Below are 19,240 nucleotides of genomic sequence, written 5' to 3'. Positions count from 1 at the left end.
AAAGTCTTAGAATTCTGGATTCCCCATGAAAACATATTGAAAAGGCTTTTAAAAAGAAATCTATGGTTTGTTCTCGGGGTTTCGCCTGCTAAATAAGTTCTGTTATACAGTCATGATTCAAACAGTTTTATAAACTTCAGTGTTTTCTATCCAATACTAATAATAATATGCATATATTAGGATCTGGGACAGAGTAAGAGGCAGTTCAGTTTGGGCATGCTATTTATCCAAAAGTGAAAATGCTGCCCTCTACCCCAAACAGGTTTTTAAGGATAAATATTTGCTTGTGTTTGATATACGCTGGTGGCTTTGATTACACGTGTGCGTGCTGATTCTCTCGATAGGCCTATGTCCTTTCAGAAAATGTTCTAAAGTAGCCTGTCTGAATTTATTCTGGTAAAAGGCCTGTTTTTCATTAGCTTTGGTTACCTTATCTCATTACGGTGTCCTCTCTTTGAAGAACATATTCCACTGCCATTGAATGACCATAGCTGCAGGGTTTGGGACACTTTGCAAATATTTCGGGAAAAGTGGGTGAAAACCCATTGGATTTCATTGGTTTGTGCGTCAAGAGGATCTTTAAAAAAAAAAAAAGCCAACAGACAAGGGCAAGGTAGGCAAATCTTTTTATTTTGACTCCGTTAATGTTGTCAGTACAAAAATGCGACGATCCCCTCCAATCTGGCAATTCTTAATTTGTTGATTTAATATTTATAAGTAATATGTATAATAATGACTTGTCATGAGAATAACGAAGTGTAATGGCTTGTTTCAAATAGGTTGTTATTTAGAAGCATATCCATGTGTACAAACAATTGTGACTTCCCCTTTTTTTTGGCCTACCAGCCTGTGTACATTCGCCTGACCAATTACTATAACCTCAAATTCCAAGACCTAGTATGAGCATACAGCCAAGAGGTTTGTGTGTGTATATGTGAATGTCTGTGAGGGGGTAAATAATGTCATGAAGAATCTTTGCAGCCTGGGACACAACCCCCTGCATTTGCTTGTTTCCAGTCAGTGTGTTTGTTTACACACTTCCCATTTGTGTGTATTGACCCATTTGGAACCTTGGCAGTATCCCTGCTGTTTCTGGAAATGTGGTTCTACTTCACCCTGAAGGGTCCAGGAATAACCAGCGCTGAGGTCACAGGAGTGGCTGCAGAGAGGAGCTCTTAAAAACGATCGCCACATTCTGCAAGGCCGGCCCAGCCGAGACGTGTGAATAATTCAAACCAGCCGTGACAGCGCCTCATCTGAAATACTCTTTATTCTGCGGAGCATCCACCCCGTGCCCCCTGACATTCTCTGCATTCCAACATTTACACATTAAAACAGGAAGCCACCAGGTCAGTCTCCCCAGGTCTGAGGGGGGTATCATTTCCCAAATATAAGAGAATGTCTGAAGTGGACTGTCTCTGGCTCTTTTTTTTAAAGATGTTCATCAATCTCGCTGGTAGGAACTGAACTCATAAGAATGTCATTCTAATTTGACAGGGATGAAGCAGAGTACTCTTGTGAAATTCTCCACGATGGCTTTACAGGTTTGTGTCCGTAACGCGTCAGTGAGGAGCCCAGTGAAGACCATTCCAGCAGGGCCAGGTGTCTTGGCAACCTGCAGGCTTCATACCATCTGGACCTGTCATAGCTGTCCCCATTTAGCTACTAAAATATATTGTTTGGCCTATGGAGAGTTGGGCTGGGAATTGCCAGGGACCTCACGTTACAATATTATAGTGTTACTTAGGTGCAGATATTGCGACTCTCACGATTTTATAAATGTATTGCTATTCGATACTGTGATTTGATTTTTTTTTTTTTTGTGATTTGCTGTTACAAGCATAATGCTCACTCTGTCTGCTGCAGAGAGACTAGAGCATGAGAACGTGTTTTGATCCTTCACGGAAATAAAAGTTGCTGAAAACATGTTGGCTCGCTATTTAAAAATAAAACAGAACAGTTTTGGTGCAGGTACAGCAAACTAACACTAGCGAAAGCTACCTAGCAAAAGAAAAAAGGTACTTTGAGTCAAAGTATCTATATAATATTGTCCAAAATAATATTGTGATAGGCAACTATATTTCCCCCCATCACTAATGCAGAGTGCCTGTATTTTTGAGTTTCTTGTACAGCTCTCTGGTGTACAAGCTTTTGGGTAATCAGAAAAGCAAAAGGATGGCTCTTATCGACTAAAACCTTGGTTCATGTTCTTTTTAATGACGCATAATGAGTTTGTCGCAGCTTGTATGACATTTGTTTCCCCTTTTGTCTTTGTGGATCACAGTACAATGGCTGGAGAGGCATGACTGTAGGGTAGCACATACCAGAGACAGTGGCTGTCAAGTGATATTTCACTGGTTCACTCTCCTGGCTGGAGGCTTATGACTAAAACCATATGGACCCCCACCCCCATCCTCCTCCCTTTCTCAATAGAACAGAGGGGGGAAACTGAATCTTAAACCACAGGATGTTCTTTGACGCATTCAGAACATCCTCATGGGACATTGTTATAAGTAGTGAGCAGGGCCAGACTTAGTGATTTGGCAGAGGCCAGTCTGAGACCCTCCAGTCGCACCCTTCTTAAAAATGTGTCTATGGGATTTATAGTGAAGACATGTTATTTAACTGTAAAAATGTTTTACCTTTTAATCTGCCATGAACACAACCAGTCATGTTTTCATCAAATTTGTCAAACATTCACTTCAATAAAGTAGGTTACCTTTGCACGTTGATTAAAAATAATTCCAGCATCTGAACAGTTCACTGTGCATCTGCCAACTTTCCTTCAATTCGCAAGTGGGTGAAACGATCTCAGACAAGCATCCGAGCGAACCGCGCCCCTCGGTCTTACTATATTTAGCCCATGTATCTGATGCTGTCTGGACAAAAATAGTATGACAAGCCAATCTTTTTGTCCAGACAGCATCAGCTACGTGGCCTACATGTACATGTCCTCTGCCTCTACGACATTGGCATATTATCAGCAGCACCTGTCTTTATTACTAAAATGCATATTGTATCCCTCGAGTAAGTGCCCAGGACTGGGTTTCTATCAAGCTAACAGGGGTGGCAGGTAGCCTAGCGATTTAAGAGCATTGGGCAAGTAACCGAATGGTCGCTGGTTCAAATCTCAAACGACTAGGTGAAAGATCTATGTGCCTGTGAGCAAGCCACTTAACCCAAATTGCTCGTAAGTCGCTCTGGATAAGAGCGTCTCCTAAATGACTCAAATGTAACAAAGTATGGAATTGTTTTAAGTTGGTCATACCAAGGGTCATTTGGCTATTTGGATTTAGAATTTTAGTACCCTTGAAAATGCACTTATTTTTATACATTTGATAAAACATTGCATTTGGCCAAATCAAATTGATTTATATAGCCCTTCTTACATCAGCTGATATCTCAAAGTGCTGTACAGAAACCCAGCCTAAAACCCCAAACAGCAAGCAATGCAGGTGTAGAAGCACGGTGGCTAGGAAAAACTCCAGAGAAAGGCCAAAACCTAGAGAGGAACCTGGCTATGAGGGGTGGCCAGTCCTCTTCTAGCTGTGCCGGGTGGAGATTATAACAGAACATGGCCAAGATGTTTAAATGTTCATAGATGACCAGCAGGGTCCAATAATAATAATCACAGTAGTTGTCGAGGGTGCAACAAGTCAGCACCTCAGGAGTAAATGTCAGTTGGCTTTTCATAGCCGATCCTTGAGAGTATCTCTACCGCTCCTGCTGTCTCTAGAGAGTTGAAAACAGCAGGTCTGAGACGGGTAGCATGTCCGGTGAACAGTTCAGGGTTCCATAGCCGCAGGCAGGACAGTTGAAACTGGAGCAGCAGCAAGGCCAGGTGGACTGGGGACAGCAAGGAGTCATCATGCCAGGTAGTCCTGAGGCATGGTCCTAGGGCTCAGGTCCTCAGAGAGAAAGAAATATAGAGAACATACTTAAATTCACACAGGACACTGGATAAGACCGGAGAAGTACTCCAGATATAACAGACTGACCCTAGCCCCCGACACAAACTACTGCAGCATAAATACTGGAGGCTGAGACAGGAGGGGTCAGGAGACACTGTGGCCCCATCCGATGACACCCCCGGACAGGGCCAAACAGGAAGGATATAACCCCACCCACTTTGCCAAAGCACAGCCCCCACACCACTAGAGGGATATCTTCAACCACCAACTTACCATCCTGAGACAAGGCCGAGTATAGCCCACAAAGATCTCCGCCATGGCACAACCCAAGGGGAGGCACCAATCCAGACAGGAAGATCACGTCAGTGACTCAACCCACTCAAGTGACGCACCCCTCCTAGGGACGGCATGGAAGAGCACCAGTAAGCCAGTGACTCAGCCCCTGTAATAGGGTTAGAGGCAGAGAATCCCAGTGGAGAGGGTGGAACCGGCCAGGCAAAGACGGCAAGGGCGGTTCGTTTCTCCAGAGGCTTTCCGTTCACACTCCTGGGCCAGACTACATTCAATCATATGACCTACTGAAGAGATGAGTCTTCAGTAAAGACTTAAAGGTTAAGACCGAGTCTGCGTCTTTCACATGGATAGGCAGACGATTCATAAAAATGGAGCTCTATAGGAGAAAGCCCTGCCTCCAGCTGTTTTCTTAGAAATTCTAGGGACAATTAGGAGGCCTGCGTCTTGTGAACGTAGCGTACGTGTAGGTATGTACGGAAGGACCAAATCGGAAAGATGGGTAGGAGCAAGCCCATGTAATGCTTTGTAGGTAAAACCTTAATCAGCCCTTTCCTTAACAGGAAGCCAGTGTAGGGAGGCTAGCACTGGAGTAATATGATCAAATCTTTGGGTTCTAGTCGTATTTACACTGTTTATTTAGTGCTTTATCCGGGTAGCCTGAAAGTAGAGCATTGCAGTAGTCTAACCTTGAAGTAACACAAGCATGGATGAATTTTTCAGCATTTTTGGACAGAGTTTCTGATTTTTGCAATGTTATGTAGAGGGAGGGAGGGGGGGGGGGGAAGCTGTCCTTGAAACATAAGAAGAGAACACCATAGTATTTGTGAATCTCATATTTAGTGTGTAGCCTAAACGGCCCGAATGCTCCTGATGTTTTCGTGAGAAGACAGATTTTCGGTATGTATCCTGGTCTGACACACACCGCTGTAGCTCGGACACCTTCCACCGTAGATGCGGATGTGACGAGCTAGAGGGGTGTTTGTCAGACCAGGAAACATTCCGAAAACCTGTTTTCTCACAAGTGTCTGGAGTGTCCATGCAAGCTTAAACAAGACTGATTTTGCTGGATTTTTAAAATGTATTTATTAAGGGGGGGGGGGGGGGGTGGGTGTGTGACTCAAATGTTTATTTTTATTATGCCTAGCTTGATGTGAGTTTTGATGCAATTTCCTCTTCTCCCAAATGGTAAGTCCACCAGTGGTAGTGAGCCATTGCGTTTGAATGCATTAATTAGATGATATAGGAACGGTTTCAGATGAAGGTTATGGTATTTTAAATGATGGAGTATTTAAGTTAAACAGTGGAGAGGGATGTTTTACTGAATGAATAGTGTGTTTGTGTGGAACAGAGGCTCTCCAAAAGGGATTCGTGAGGAGGCCTTGTGATTTGTGCTCCGACCACGCAGGAAATTGGGGCAGCTCGTATAGAGGAGTTTTTCATTCGGTCAATACTGTTTTCCCTTCACATGCAGCTTTCTTTCACTTCAGTATTGACTAAAAAACCACCACCTATCACTGCTCATGTTTACCTTGCTCATTCAACTATCCCCATACATTTACCCAGCGGCGTAACTTTGGTTGTGGTCCTAAAGCACACCGTGCCTCGTTTTGTATCAGTCATTGATAACTGGGTTGGACTGGGTGGGACAAAAATGCAATTTCAGAATGTGGGGGGACATGTCGTCCCCAGTGAAAGTTGGGGCCCCTAAATTTACCTCACACACTCATTCCTCGCAGCACAGAGATACCCAACTTTCAATACACATAATAATATCCATTTAGTTGCCTGGTTACCCAAAGTTGAATTGAATTCTACGTTGGGCAGAAATGATCTTCTTGAATCAGGAAAGTTTCCTCTACAAGCCATAATGTTAATATTTGAACATACTTTAACAGTTGTCTGTGCGGTTGGTCCTTTTGGTGGTAGGAATGTGAGACCATATATCTACAGGAAAGTACAATTGCATCAACTTTTCAAACCACTGGTTGTGAGTTCAGATTTGTATCACCTGAAGCATGCACAGAACCATGTAAACACGTGCAGGAGCTCGTCATGAGTCTCCTGCATGTATTTTCATCTTGTGTGCATTCTTCAGGTGACACATCTGAACTCACAACCAGTGGTTTGAAAAGTTGATGCAATTGTACTTTCCTGTGGATATATTGTCTCTCATTCCTACTACCAAAAGGATCAACCGCACAGAACTGGTAAAGTACTTCAAATAGGATTGTATTCAACATTCTGGCTTGTAGAGGTCATCAGGAAACTTTCTTGATCCAAACGCTAAATTTCTGCACTTAGGTGAATTCGATGCAATTCATCATTGGGTAACCAGGCAAGCATTTAGCAGATACGTATCTGACCTAGTCATACATTTTACATATGGTTGGTCACGGGATTCGAAACCACCTATCCAGGCTTTTGCAAGCGCCTTTCTCCGCCTACTTAGCTACAGATTTCTCATGTATTCCCTCTGGTCCCAAAGAACAACAGGTAGGCATACATAATAACAGACCTGTGAAGAGATGATTTCTAGAGAGAAGTGATACGACAGAAGATCAGTCACTAGGGCAAAGCCGTGTCAGACTGACTGGGCCCTAACCTGGGACTGTTTTTGGTGTATGTTAGGCTGACTGCCCTGTGAAAACCTGTGAAAACCTGTTTAGATATATTACAGTATAAATAGCCAGGAGTAATGGGCCAGCTAGGGGGAATTTGCATGAGCTTTGGGGAGTAGAAGCCTTTTTGTCCCCCCCAAAGCCATGCCTTCCATTTTAAAACTGATGAAATCTCATACCATAAAATGCCTGGAATTCAAGAAAGACCAGCTTTGAAATATATTTAAGGGGGGCTTTGCATGAAGGGGTTTCAGATGGGTGGGAGCATTGTGCTGTTGGACTAGTCTAACAACTATAGATGTCCATTGTCAGGAAGAGCCAAGCAAATGGCGATGTATTGTTTTTTTTTTTTTTTTTTATCAATAAAAGTCTCAATTGTGTGCAATAACCCCTCACTTCAAGTGGTGGGTCAGGTGGACTACATGGCCAAATAATGGAGAGGAAAGGACTGGAGAGACCTGTTCACTGTCTAGGATATTATTACACAGAGCTAATTCTTCCGGTTTTGTATGGCCGTTCAAAAGTTTTAGTGAGGCCCACACACTCGTGTGAGGAGGGGGAGGCGCTTTACCGTGAACTCTAACAGGACGTGTTGGCAGGACACAGCCAGGAAGTAATTTTTTTTGCATGTGTATCTATGATTCAATGAAATATGGGATGTTTTGTCTCTTGATATTACGAATGTGCTTAGAAATGGGGAAGGTCTCGGCCAAGTCTCCCCCTTTCCATTTGGTACAGCCCTCTGCTCCTCTTTCCCTCCCACTCCCCCTTATGGTAATGCAGCTGTGACATCAACACTAAACATAAGGGCTGTGAGTGGCTGCTAAAGAAATTCCAGGCTGCTGGCTCCTCCCACCCCTCCCTAAAGGTTTGAAAGGTGTGCAGTGTTTGAGCAGTCTTCCGCTCATTGCAGGAGTACGGAGTCCAGTGTGCTTTCTCTGAATCGGTGTGTCTCTCTCTCTTCCCCTCTCTGTGGCTTTTACCACTATCTTTCTTATTGTGCATGTTGGAGTGTTGGCAGCCTGCTTGTGTTGTGAGGATGGGGGGGATGATGGTGGAAGGGAGGAAAGAAGTCTGAGGCAAGCGTGATGCTGCGGTGCTGTTGAGCCAGCATTTGACCCCGGGGCTGACTGCTGCAGGATCCCCCCACAGAGGGACTTTTCCAGCTAACCTCTTACATCTCAGCCACCACTGGACATTTTTATTTTAAAAGGGGGAGACCAGCGAACCCCTCTTCACTCCACTTTCCCCAGCCCTTTTATTTTCTACTGGACTGATGGAGCTACAGAGGGCGACCAGTGTGCCTGGCCCCTTGTCCCCAGGGCATCTCTCTCCAGGGTCCCACTCCCCAGGGGCCCTGTCCCCTTCTGGGCCTGGCCCCTCTCTAGCCACCAGCCCTGATCCGGGCTACTCTGCCAAACAGGCTGCCTTCAACTACAACCAGCTGGAGGGCCGCTTTAAGCAGCTGCAAGGTAAGACTAGTAGGGAGGAAGGCAGAGCAGATCCCAGGGCTGTGTTGTCCAGCGTTGCTATGCAGTATCAGGCTCATAAAGACGTGGGATTTCATGGTGGCAGGTGAAGTACTTGCACATTTCAGGATGATGGGGACTTTGTTGTCTGTCTGATAGGAGGTTCCAGCATCCTCCTTAATTCACTGAGCGCTCCAAGATCATGAGGTAATGATGGATGTGCTTCAGCACCTAATGAAATATTGATGAGGTAGTGCAGGGAGGAAAGAGGACTGGATGACAGCTACACGTGTAAAGAGACACCTTTTTAGGGAGACCATGGGGGGGGAAGCAGGAAGGAAAGAGCCATTTAAAAATGTGCCTTTCAGACGAGACCGTACCCACCCCCTTCTCAACACTAATCTTCACCCTCTACCCTAAGCGCTCCCCAAAACACCAAACGACATGGCTGTAGCTTTTGGCTGTTCCAAGACAATGGCAGGAAAGGAGAGCTAAGGAGAGAGGTGTGGAAGGGGCTTTGTAAGCAGCATTGTGCTGGAGGAGAGCAATAGCATCGTGCCATGTTAGACGGTGTTGTGGAACTATTTGACAGTGTAGGAGAGCCCTAGCATTGCCCCGTGTTAGATGGTATGTTTTGGAGCTGTTAACCAGACGGAGTCTCACGTTGCCTTGTTTTGCATCACATTAGAGGATGAAAGAGGGCTTTGATGAGCACACTCCACTGAGCATGCTCCCAACAGAGGGAAGAGCATCTGAGCCTCTCTCTGTCCTGTGCAGGCTGCCTGCATGCCACAGCCCTGCCTGCTCATTGAAGTGTGTTTGGGTCTGTCAGTGCTGCTCCTGTTACCCTTATGTGCAAAACCTAAAGAACAAAGTGGCACCTCTTATCTATGCATAGTCACTTTACCCCTACCTACATGTACAAATTACCTCGACTAACCTGTACCCCCGCACATTGACTCGGTACTGCTACCCCCTGTATATAGCCTCATTATTGTTGTTTTTGTGGTTTAGTTAGTAAATATTTTCTGAACTCTATTTTCTTACGCCTGCATTGTTGGTTAAGGACTTGTAAGTATTTCACTGAAAATCATTGCACATGTGACAAATATACAATTTGACTTCCATCACCCTTCCATCACCCAAGATTGCTGAGATAAGAAGTCGTGTCTCAGTGAATAATACAAACACAGCCTAAGAGCATCTGTTCTCTCTGGCTGTTTCTGTTTGTTGACTCGGGTCCTATGGGCTTGGTTGGTTTATTCTTTATTTAACCAGGTGAGTTGACTGAGAATACCCTCTCTTGCAGCAACGGCCTGGGGGAAAGTTAGTTGTTGACTTGTGCGCCGAACTATGACATACCAGGAGGTCACAACAGGAATTAACATGAGGCAGTGGGTGGCGCAGGGGACAGATGTTCAGAGCAGAGCGCGACACGCACAAACACAGAACACACATGCACACACTTGCCGGCACAGCCAGAAGAGGACTGGCCACCCCTCAAGAGCCGGGGTTTAGACTGGGTTTCTGTATAGCACTTGTCATCTGACATAAAGGGCTTTTTATAAATACATTTGATTGACAGCCTCATGCTAACACCATGTACAGTATGTGTAGACAGACACACATAAATCATTGCAGACGCCAGGGAATGAATGAGGGATATTATTTATGATATTAAGATACTTTATTAGCTTACATAGTAAAATATGTTTGAGATGAGGTGTTAGTGAGTGATACATGTTGCTGTCAGTCCCTTCACGCTGTGGTTCCATTAACATGCTACTGACAGACCGGAGGCCTCTGGACCTCAGACACCCTATGGAACCCATGACTTTTACGAGCCGTTGTCACCGTGAGACTGAGTGTCCCCTGATTTTAATATGAATCCCAGCATCTCTGACGGCACGGAATCTTTCACTCCACACAGAGATATGGGACTGGGAGGTACACCGCCCAAGTATTGTGGCAAGGCTGAGAGTGCAGTGTTGAAATGTGGCAGATTTGGTCTGTCGTTTATTGGACTTTTGCATTAGCTTTCTCTGTAGTTCACAGAAGGGTGCTAACCCAATTAACAATTGTCCCGTTTGGCTACATATGTGTCTGCGTTCAGCATGGAGAACACTAGCTCATGATAAGCGCTCTGTGTACCCACTTCGGTGTTTAGCACTGGACTTGAAGGCACCGATTTTAAAATGTTGGTTTGGTTTCTGGGGCCAGTCCATTTGTAGGGGACTTTGGGGCAGCTCTAATGCCTCACTGAAAGGATTGCTTGGCGCTAAATGTGTCAGTTCAGTGAAACCTCTCCTAATAGCGTTATCAGCCTGGTGATGCCACAGACAGACTACACCACCCCCATGTGCTGTCAGGGTCATGATGAATGAATAACCAACTATTGAAATGGATGACAGGGTGGAAGAGGAAGGAAGTTGGCATCTTTTATTAAAGTGCCAATCATTGCTGCATTCCCAGCGCAAGGCAAACAATGACACAGTGGAGAACCGCGCCTGTTGTGCTGCTTTCATTTTACTGTATATCGAAGTGATGAGGCTGTTAGTTCCCATTCTGGTGTCATTTGTGCCGCAATGCTACTATAATGAAAAACACTATCTGTCAGGTCAAGTGTTTTACTAGTGGTAGCACATACAGTATTTCAGGTGGTAGTACATATTTCAGGTGGTAGTACTGTATGTCTTCAGACTTCACACTACACCAGAAGTCTTATGTCCTTATTGGTGGTTGTGTAGGGATGGAAGTTCTGCTCCCTGAAGGATGGTGTAATATATGAGCTTGGAAGAAAGTGTAAATCCTGCATTTCCTGGAGCTGTGCTGATGGTTAGGGAGGGCCAGATAAACTAATGGCAACCTGATGACACGTCAGGCCTCCCAAAGGTTTAAATGATTGATTTGTCTCAGAACAGGAAGACTCCGATCTTTGCCATTCTTAGAACTTCATTTCAAAATGGCCACCAGCAGGTCCATAAATAAGACAATTACAGCAATGATGGAGGCTGTGTTTATCAGACGTGAGGTAGAAAAACCCAATGCTGCTGATGCTTGCATTGAATTCATCTCTCTATCCATCATTTGACCTCATGTCTGTCTGGCAGTGAAAGTACTGGTGCTATAGGAAATGACAGACATTTGGCAACATACAAAGTGAGTGTGGGTAGTCAAGTCTTCTGGGAGGGAAGAAAAACCTCAAATGCTCTCAAGGGCTGTAGACTTTATGAATATCAAACGTAAGGTCACCAGATGGGTGTGAGGTAGTCATAGTTACACTGTACAGGCCTTCAGGTTCAGTTGGCATAGCGACACTGTACAGGCCTACAGGTTCAGGTTGGCATAGTGACACTGTACAGATTCAGTTTAGGTACAGCTATCAAATAAGTGTAGCCTACCTGTGGTTTTGGAGCTGTGCCATTTGAGGAATGTAGCCAGGTGCCTGGGTATGTCACACATGGCAGGTGTATAAGGAATGAGACCATGTGATGTTGGTATATCAGAGGAATGTAGTTGAGGACATGTATGGTAGGGACACTCTCTCTTAGATAAGCTCGGCTAAACCATTAATCAAGATATTTGTGTGATCATAGATCGAGCAGACGATTCCTTGAACTGGTTCCTCTTCCCCAGATGACCTAATGTTCTCTGTGGATGTGATAAACCCAAGGCCCTATTATCACACTGTAGCCTACATAATGATATGTTCCTAACCGCTGCCCTGAGAACAGCATTGTCAAATACTTTAATGGAATTGTTCACAAGGACAAAGTCCAAACTCTGTTCAAGAGCTTCAAGTAGCCAATGGATGCGAGTCAGGTTCAGCAGGCCTTTCGAGGACAGGCTACATGTTCCTGTCTGATAGGACTGTCTCAACAGACCCATCGGGCCTAGCAGAAAGCTTGACAGGCCCAGGCCTTGGTAGTCAGCGTCAGCATCTGTTCTAAAAAGCTGCTTTTGGCCAGCAGTAGAGCAGAGCCCAACCTGAGCCAACAGTCAACCAACTGCCTCAATGACCCTCTGTTCCGCTCTTGGCTCCAACTCTCTCCAATTTGGAGAAAGTCCACAGGGTGAGACACTGGTTGAATGGAGTGGGGGCCATGTCAGAGGCTATATCTGCCTTATAGGAGACTGACTTACTCCCCTTGAGCCACACTGCGTGGAACCCCCTAAACCCCATCAGGGGACTCCGGATCCCCCTGACAAAGGAGGTCGCATTGGCCCGTCAACTCCAGGCCAATACAGTGTGGCTCAGACTGAGATGACAGGCAGACTCATTCAGCTATCAAGAGAGGAAACAACCCAAGCAACAGAAAAGGAGCAAAGCTCATTGGGATGGCCTGGATTGAGATGGTATCAGTATTGTCAGATGTAATTGGTTGTTAAAGGCCTGCTTGGCCCTGAGTGTGTTTTGGACAGTGGGGTGTCCCTGCTTGTAGTTGAGATGTTTCTTGTGCAAATACCCACGTACACACCCTCTGACGTTTTAGATTGGATCTTTGCATAACTTAGTTTAGTTTGTTGTTTTACAGTAAAACACTGAAATTGAACACAGCGTCTTAAGATAAAGCACTGCCAGGACGATAGTACATCCCTGTTCCCACCCAGGACATCTACTCTAAATTGTGATGAAGGCCCCCAGGACCCCACATACCCCAGCCAAGAGCTGTTCTCTCCCTTACTGTCGGGCAGACTGTATTGGACCATCAGGTCTGATAGAAACGGTCTCTGAGCCTGTTGGTTTCTACAAGTCATCAGACTGCTGAACACTTGAACTGGAGTGACCACATGCTCTGATTCTCCACACCTTAGCACACATGCACTCACTCATGCATGGACATACGCATACATTCATGCTACACATAAGCATACATTCATGCTACACACACACACACACATCACAACTGCTGCTACCAGACTCTTATACTGCTCAGTTTATACATCGCCTCCCCCCAAAACATGTGTAAACATTGGACTATAAATTGTGCCTTCCTGTATTATACTTAAGCAAAAAAATATATTCCACTCATTTACTTTGTTCATATTCTTATCTTTTTTATAATTTATTGTTGTATTGTTGAAGGAACCTGCAAGTAAGCATTTCGCTGGACGATGTATCCCATACAAACGACTAATGCATCTTCAATAGTAGGTACACCCTAGTCTTGCCTGTTCTCCTCAGAATAAACAAACTTTCTGACTCCAATGTCAGCTTCACCAATCAACTGAAGTGTTGCTACATGGGATCCTCTTTCAGGTCACAACGTTTGATCCGTTGAGGCTAAACCTACTACTCTTAACAGAGCAGAGCGAGGCAGGCTGATCTGCTGAATACTCTTTGTAGGCAGAGGCAGCTTTGTTACACTCAGAAGTGGTTCGTCTCAACATGACCTGTATCAAGAGCCTTGGCGTTTAACGTTGTGAAGAAAATAAACAAATGAAGTGGTGTTGAGAAAATGTGTAGGCGGGGCATCCACACTGTCAGTACAGCGACCGTCTTGGTAAGTACCAGGGCTCGAGCCCACATTCTAGCCTGATGAAAGGCATGGGAGCAGGGATTTTGGTCTGGATGCATTGGGAACGTGAGTTTGGATATGTATATACAATCCAGATCAAACAGCCCAAAGCCATGTTTGTGTTAGTTCACTCTCTCATGACTGTTATGAAGACTGAGTTAGGCCAAAGCAGACCAGGCTGGTCTGTCTCTCCAGTACGCTACAGGGTGTGGCTGGAAGAGTCTGTTTTGTGTGTCTCACATGAGAGGGTCTCAGAAAGCCCCTAGTTTCAGAAGCCTCGCTCTCGCGCTCGCTCATATTTAAAGCAGATGTTTGATATAATGAGCTTTTCTATCTCCAGGCTTGTGGGCTTTACCTCTGCTAGAATAGCAGCTACTCACAGCCTTGGCCTCTGTATAGGGGAACATCGGTTATTGTAAGACGGTTCATTTTATACCTGGGTTATCTACAATACTGACAGAAAAAGGAGTGGATGTTTTAGTGGAAGTCCTTAGCTTGTCAGTCAGAATGAGCTCCTGTTACAATATGGAAAACACATTGTCCTAATGTAATATCCAAAGTAGCATATTACACAGTACATGCTGTTTTTGTTTCACTGTAAAATGGGATATACAGTAAGTGGACAACATGATGAACCTGCTCTTTCCATGATCTACTGACCAGGTGAAAGCTATGATCCCTTATTGATGTCACATGTTAAACCACTTCAATCAGTGTAGATGAAGGGCAGGAGACAGGTTTGAGACATGGGTTGTGTATGTGTGCCATTCAAAGGGTGACAAAATATTTAAGTGCCTTTGAATGGGGTATGGTAGTACAGTAAATGCCACGCTCACTGGTTTTTCACTCAACAGTTTCTCGTGTGTTTCAAGAATGGTCCACCGCCCAAAAGACATCAAGTTAACTCGACACAACTGTGCGACGCATCCCTGAGGAAAACTTTCGACACCTTTGTAGAGTTCATGCCCTGACGAATTGAGGCTGTTCTGAGGGCAAAGGGAGGTGCAACTCATTGTTAGGAAGGTGTTCTTAATGTTTTGTGCACTGTGTAGAGCACGTCTAAAAAGCCTCTTGATCCTTCCTACAGGGGTTTAAATGGAGACTCAAACCTAAAGCTGCTGCTTTCTTAAAGCTTGGTCAGTGTGTTTGCTGTGGATTTCTTCTCCATCCCTAAAGCAACAGAAGGTCTAGGATGTGCTCTGAGCCTCTCCTCTCCCTCCCGCGCTCCATATGACGTTCTGACTCTGCCGTAGTCGACTCTGCCTGTCATCCCCGCACTCCACCAAAGGACGATTCATTAAACAGATTAACAGCTCTAATATCTCCTGAACACAGCCCTTGTTCCACATGATGCAGGATTTCAGAACTTCTTGAAACACATGAGTGGAAAATGTTGACGTGAGCGACTACGTAGCTGTTCATATATTTTGGTTCTGCTCAGAACGTTAGCTAGGTGTCAGTCGTGCTTGAAATGATGACTAATTCATTGCTTGTAGTATTTATTGTCACTCTGAGAATTGTGCCGTATTCCCAGTGAACAGCATCGTGTTTAACTACATCAGAAGGCTTGTCTTACTCTTTTAGCTAGTACGGTGTTCTGTCTTTGATCAAACACACAGCTTTAGATGCAATATTGGACAGTAATTTGTGGACTTAAGCTAATCATACGCTGCATTCTCAGTCGTATCTATTGCCCTAGGCTCTTCTCTGAATGACTGAATAGTCATCTAGGAGCCAGCTGCAAAAATTATGAACAAAGTTCACTCACAGATGTGGTTATGGAAGAGTTTACAAGAAACACTTTATACATTATTTCATTTTTCAACTGGAATCCTGAGTGTATCAATTGAGTAGTAAACTAACAGGAATGATATTTCCCTTGAGGCCACACAGCTCTCGCTGTAAATCTCCTCTTAGCTCTGTACTAATACAGTGAAGGGAGACTGCAGTACTGCTCGACCAGCCGTGACGTACAAACCTGACCGGAAAATGCTGTCTTTGTTGATTGGTGGCTGTTTTTATGATTAATGCTATCTGGGATCCTTTGGACTTGCGTACCATAAACCCTAACCTTAACTCTTACCTTAGCCATTTACAATATAATCTTCAATGGAGTTAGGGACATCCTAAGGATCCCAGATAGCAAGGACCCAATTTTTATATTCCTGTTAAGTAAATTAGGGCCCTGTTGAGGGGCCTGCCAGTTTGTCTGTCTGTTCGACAGTGTCCCAGCTATGATGTGTGGGCCCAGCAGAAAGGGCTTTGACACTGTGGCAGCCTGGTTTGTCCTTCAACTGCTCTGTCTCGCTGGTACCCTGCACGGAGCAGGAAGTTGACAAATTACAGATTTATAAGGGGAAACACTGTAGCCTACATTAGAGGCAGGCCGGGATAAAACATTTGAAAAGATTTCCCCAGGGGGGTGTGGTTGTATACTTGGTTTAGATGCAGGGGGGTGTGGTTGTATACTTGGTTTAGATGCAGGGGGGTGTGGTTGTATACTTGGTTTAGATGCAGGGGTGCACAGCTGTGTCCTGTAAAACAGCACTCCCTAGTTGGACAAGCAGGGTTGTGTAAAAAAAAAATATATATATATTTTTTTTTTCTCCAATTCGTTCCAGTCATTGGCAGCAGAGAAGTGTTAAGAAATGCGGCCAAAGGAAGTGTTGGCTTTGGGGATGACCAGTGAAATATACCTGCTGGAGCGTGTGCTACGGGTGGGTGTTGCTATGGTGAGCTGAGGTAAGACGGAGCTAGTGGGTTTGGCGACGAATATGTAGTGCGGGCCAGCCAACGAGAGCATACAGGTTGCAGTGGTGGATAGAAAATGGGGCTTTGGTGACAACACGGATGACACTATGATAGACTACATCCAGTTTGCTGAGTAGTGTGTTGGAGGCTATTTTGTAAATAATATCGTCAAAGATCGGTAGGATAGTCAGGTTTACGAGGGTATATTTGGCAGCATGAGTGAAGGAGGCTTTGTTGCCAAATAGGAAGACAATTCTAGATTTAATTTTGGGTTGGAGATGCTTAATGTGAGTCTGGAAGGAGAGTTTAGTCTAACCAGACACCTAGGTATTTGTAGTTGTCCACATATTTTAAGTCGGAACCTTCCAGAGTAGTGATGCTAGTCGGGCAGGAGGGTGCAGGCAGCAATCGGTTGAAGAGCATGCACTTAGTTTTACTAGCATTTAAAAGCAGCTGGTGGCCACGGAAGGAATGTTGTATGGCATTGAAACTTGTTTGGAGATTTGTTAGCACTGTGTCCAAAGAATGGCCCGAAGTATACAGAATGGTGTCTGCTTGGAGGTGGATCAGAGAATCACCAGCAGCAAGAGCGACATCATTGATATACGCAGAGAAAAGAGTTGGCATGAGAATTGAACCCTGTGGCACCCCTATAGACTGCCAGAGGTCCGAACAACAGGCCCTCCGATTTGATGCACTGAACTCTGTCTGAGAAGTAGTTGGTGAACCAGATGAGGCAGTCATTTGAGAAGCCAATGCTATTGACTCTGCTGATAAGAATGCGGTGATTGACAGAGCCGATAGCCTTGGCCAGGTCGATGACGACTGCCGCGCAGTACTGTCTTGTATTGATGGCGGTTATGATATCGTTTAGGACCTTGAGCGTGGCTGAGGTGCACCCATGACCAGCTTGGAAACCAGATTGCATAGTGGAGAAGGTACAGTGGGATTCAAAATGGTCGGTGATCTGTTAACTTGGCTTTCGAAGATTTTAGAAATTTTAGATTTTAGAAAGACATGACATGGGTCTAGAGTGTCTCCCACATTGAAGAGGGGGATGACCGCGGCAGCTTTCCAAACTTTGGGGATCTCCGATGATATGAAAGAGGTTGAACAGGCTAGTAATAGGGGTTGCAACAATTTCAGCTGATCATTTTAGAAAGGGTCCAGATTTGTAGGGATCCAGATTTTTCAGCTCTTTCAAAACATCAGCTGTCTGGATTTGGGTGATGGAGAAGCGGGAGGGGGGGCTTGGGAAAGTTGCTGCAGGGAGTGCTGAGCTGTTGGCCGGGGTAGGGGTCGTCGGGTGGAAGCATGGCCAGCCGTGGAAAAATGCTTATTGAAATTCTCGATCGTAGATCTATCGGTGGTGACGGTGTTTCCTAGCCTCAGTGCTGTGGGCAGCTGGGAGGAGGTGCTCTTATTCCCCATGGACTTTAGGATACAGATCCTTTAGTGTCCTGCATGCTTCCTAGACAAAACAACTGGGTTTAGTATATGCCCCTTCGTCTGTTGGGAACAGTAGGAATTGTTCAAAAGATAGGCACATTTTTTCATTGACGAATACGCCACTAAACATCTTAGTTAATGTAAAATTGCAGGTCTAAGATCTCTTTGGCAAAAATGTCAAAACTAATGACAGATTTCTTGAGTTAGCTTAGATTAATTCAGACTATTTTGAAGAAGTGTATGCTGGCTATGGCGTCTCAAAATTGACAAATAGTACTATTGCCAGTTTTTCTAGTTTTTCAGCCAAGCTCTCTTAAGGGAGCATGCGAGTACACTTTACAACGTAACTCAATGTTTATTTTGGTATACCGTCTGTGTATTTTGATGAGTTGTCTCCAGGACAAAGTCCCACTTCCTCCCAACCAGATGCAGATATAAGTAATCCACAGTTTGCTAACAATAATCTGGGACGTGGCACTGGGGTGCTGCGCCACAAACAGGGTGAGGTTGTTAGGCTGCTGCTAGCTTCATTTACCACCGCTGCCACCCCTCTTTATTCCTCTGTTCATCCTTTTACCCTTTCCTCTCACCATCATCCTTCTCTCATGCGAGGTCAGGGGTGTCAAACTCATTTGGCCCCGTGGGCTGCATTCGGTCTTCAATGAGTTCGAGGGCCTCACCTAAAATGTGCAAAAAATTGTCCTCTATCCATCGTTATATTATTATACTATTTTCGATGTTCCCGTACGATCTAGCTTTCATGCCGGTGATTATTAGCTAGCTGGACACAGTCCAGAAACTATATGAATGTAGGTCCATTATCATTTAAACAACCGTTTATTTTATTACTCAAAACACCCGCGGAACGGATTGGAGGCCCTCGCGGCCGTATATTTGACACCACTGCTCTAGATTCTAGATGAATGGGACACTAATAGGCTATGGCACTCTTTGCCCCAGGATTACGGTGGTAGCATGCCTAGAGAAAGTTCATCCTAGGATACAGATCCTGATTTTTGCCAGCTCATTTAATAGGTATTGGCATCATTGTTCAGGAAAGGTCATAAAGGCATATTACATTTGGCTGCAGTAGCCTACAGACTGCTGTTAAATGAAACAATGCAGTGTTGATTAGCTCTGTATTCTGGTGAGTGAGACACAATGTGACAGTGTTTTCCTGTGACTGGGTTAGCCGGCGGTCACCGATGGCCTGGCTGTCCCCTAACAAA

At 44.9% G+C, this 19,240-nt stretch overlaps 1 protein-coding gene across 2 annotated transcripts in view; it reads left to right on the top strand.

Moving 5' to 3' along the window:
- The window catches only part of LOC110530138 (spectrin beta chain, non-erythrocytic 1), a 133,732-nt gene that overhangs the window by 39,363 nt on the left and 75,129 nt on the right, over positions 1 to 19,240 (top strand). Inside the window, exon 1 of one of the 2 annotated variants that reach the window (XM_021612985.3) lies at positions 7,620 to 8,295. The exons of the other annotated variant lie outside the window; for it this stretch is intronic. Coding sequence (XP_021468660.2) covers positions 8,100 to 8,295 — 196 coding nt within the window. The 5' untranslated portion in view covers positions 7,620 to 8,099. Of the gene's footprint in view, positions 1 to 7,619; positions 8,296 to 19,240 lie in introns of those variants that run through there. 2 annotated transcript variants of the gene reach the window in all.

The sequence above is a fragment of the Oncorhynchus mykiss genome, chromosome 1 (assembly GCF_057628025.1).
Source record: "Oncorhynchus mykiss isolate SJ-2025 chromosome 1, ASM5762802v1, whole genome shotgun sequence".
NCBI classification, from domain to species: domain Eukaryota; kingdom Metazoa; phylum Chordata; class Actinopteri; order Salmoniformes; family Salmonidae; genus Oncorhynchus; species Oncorhynchus mykiss.
Note: the sequence above shows the minus strand (reverse complement) of the source record. Positions and strands in the feature narration are given on the sequence as shown.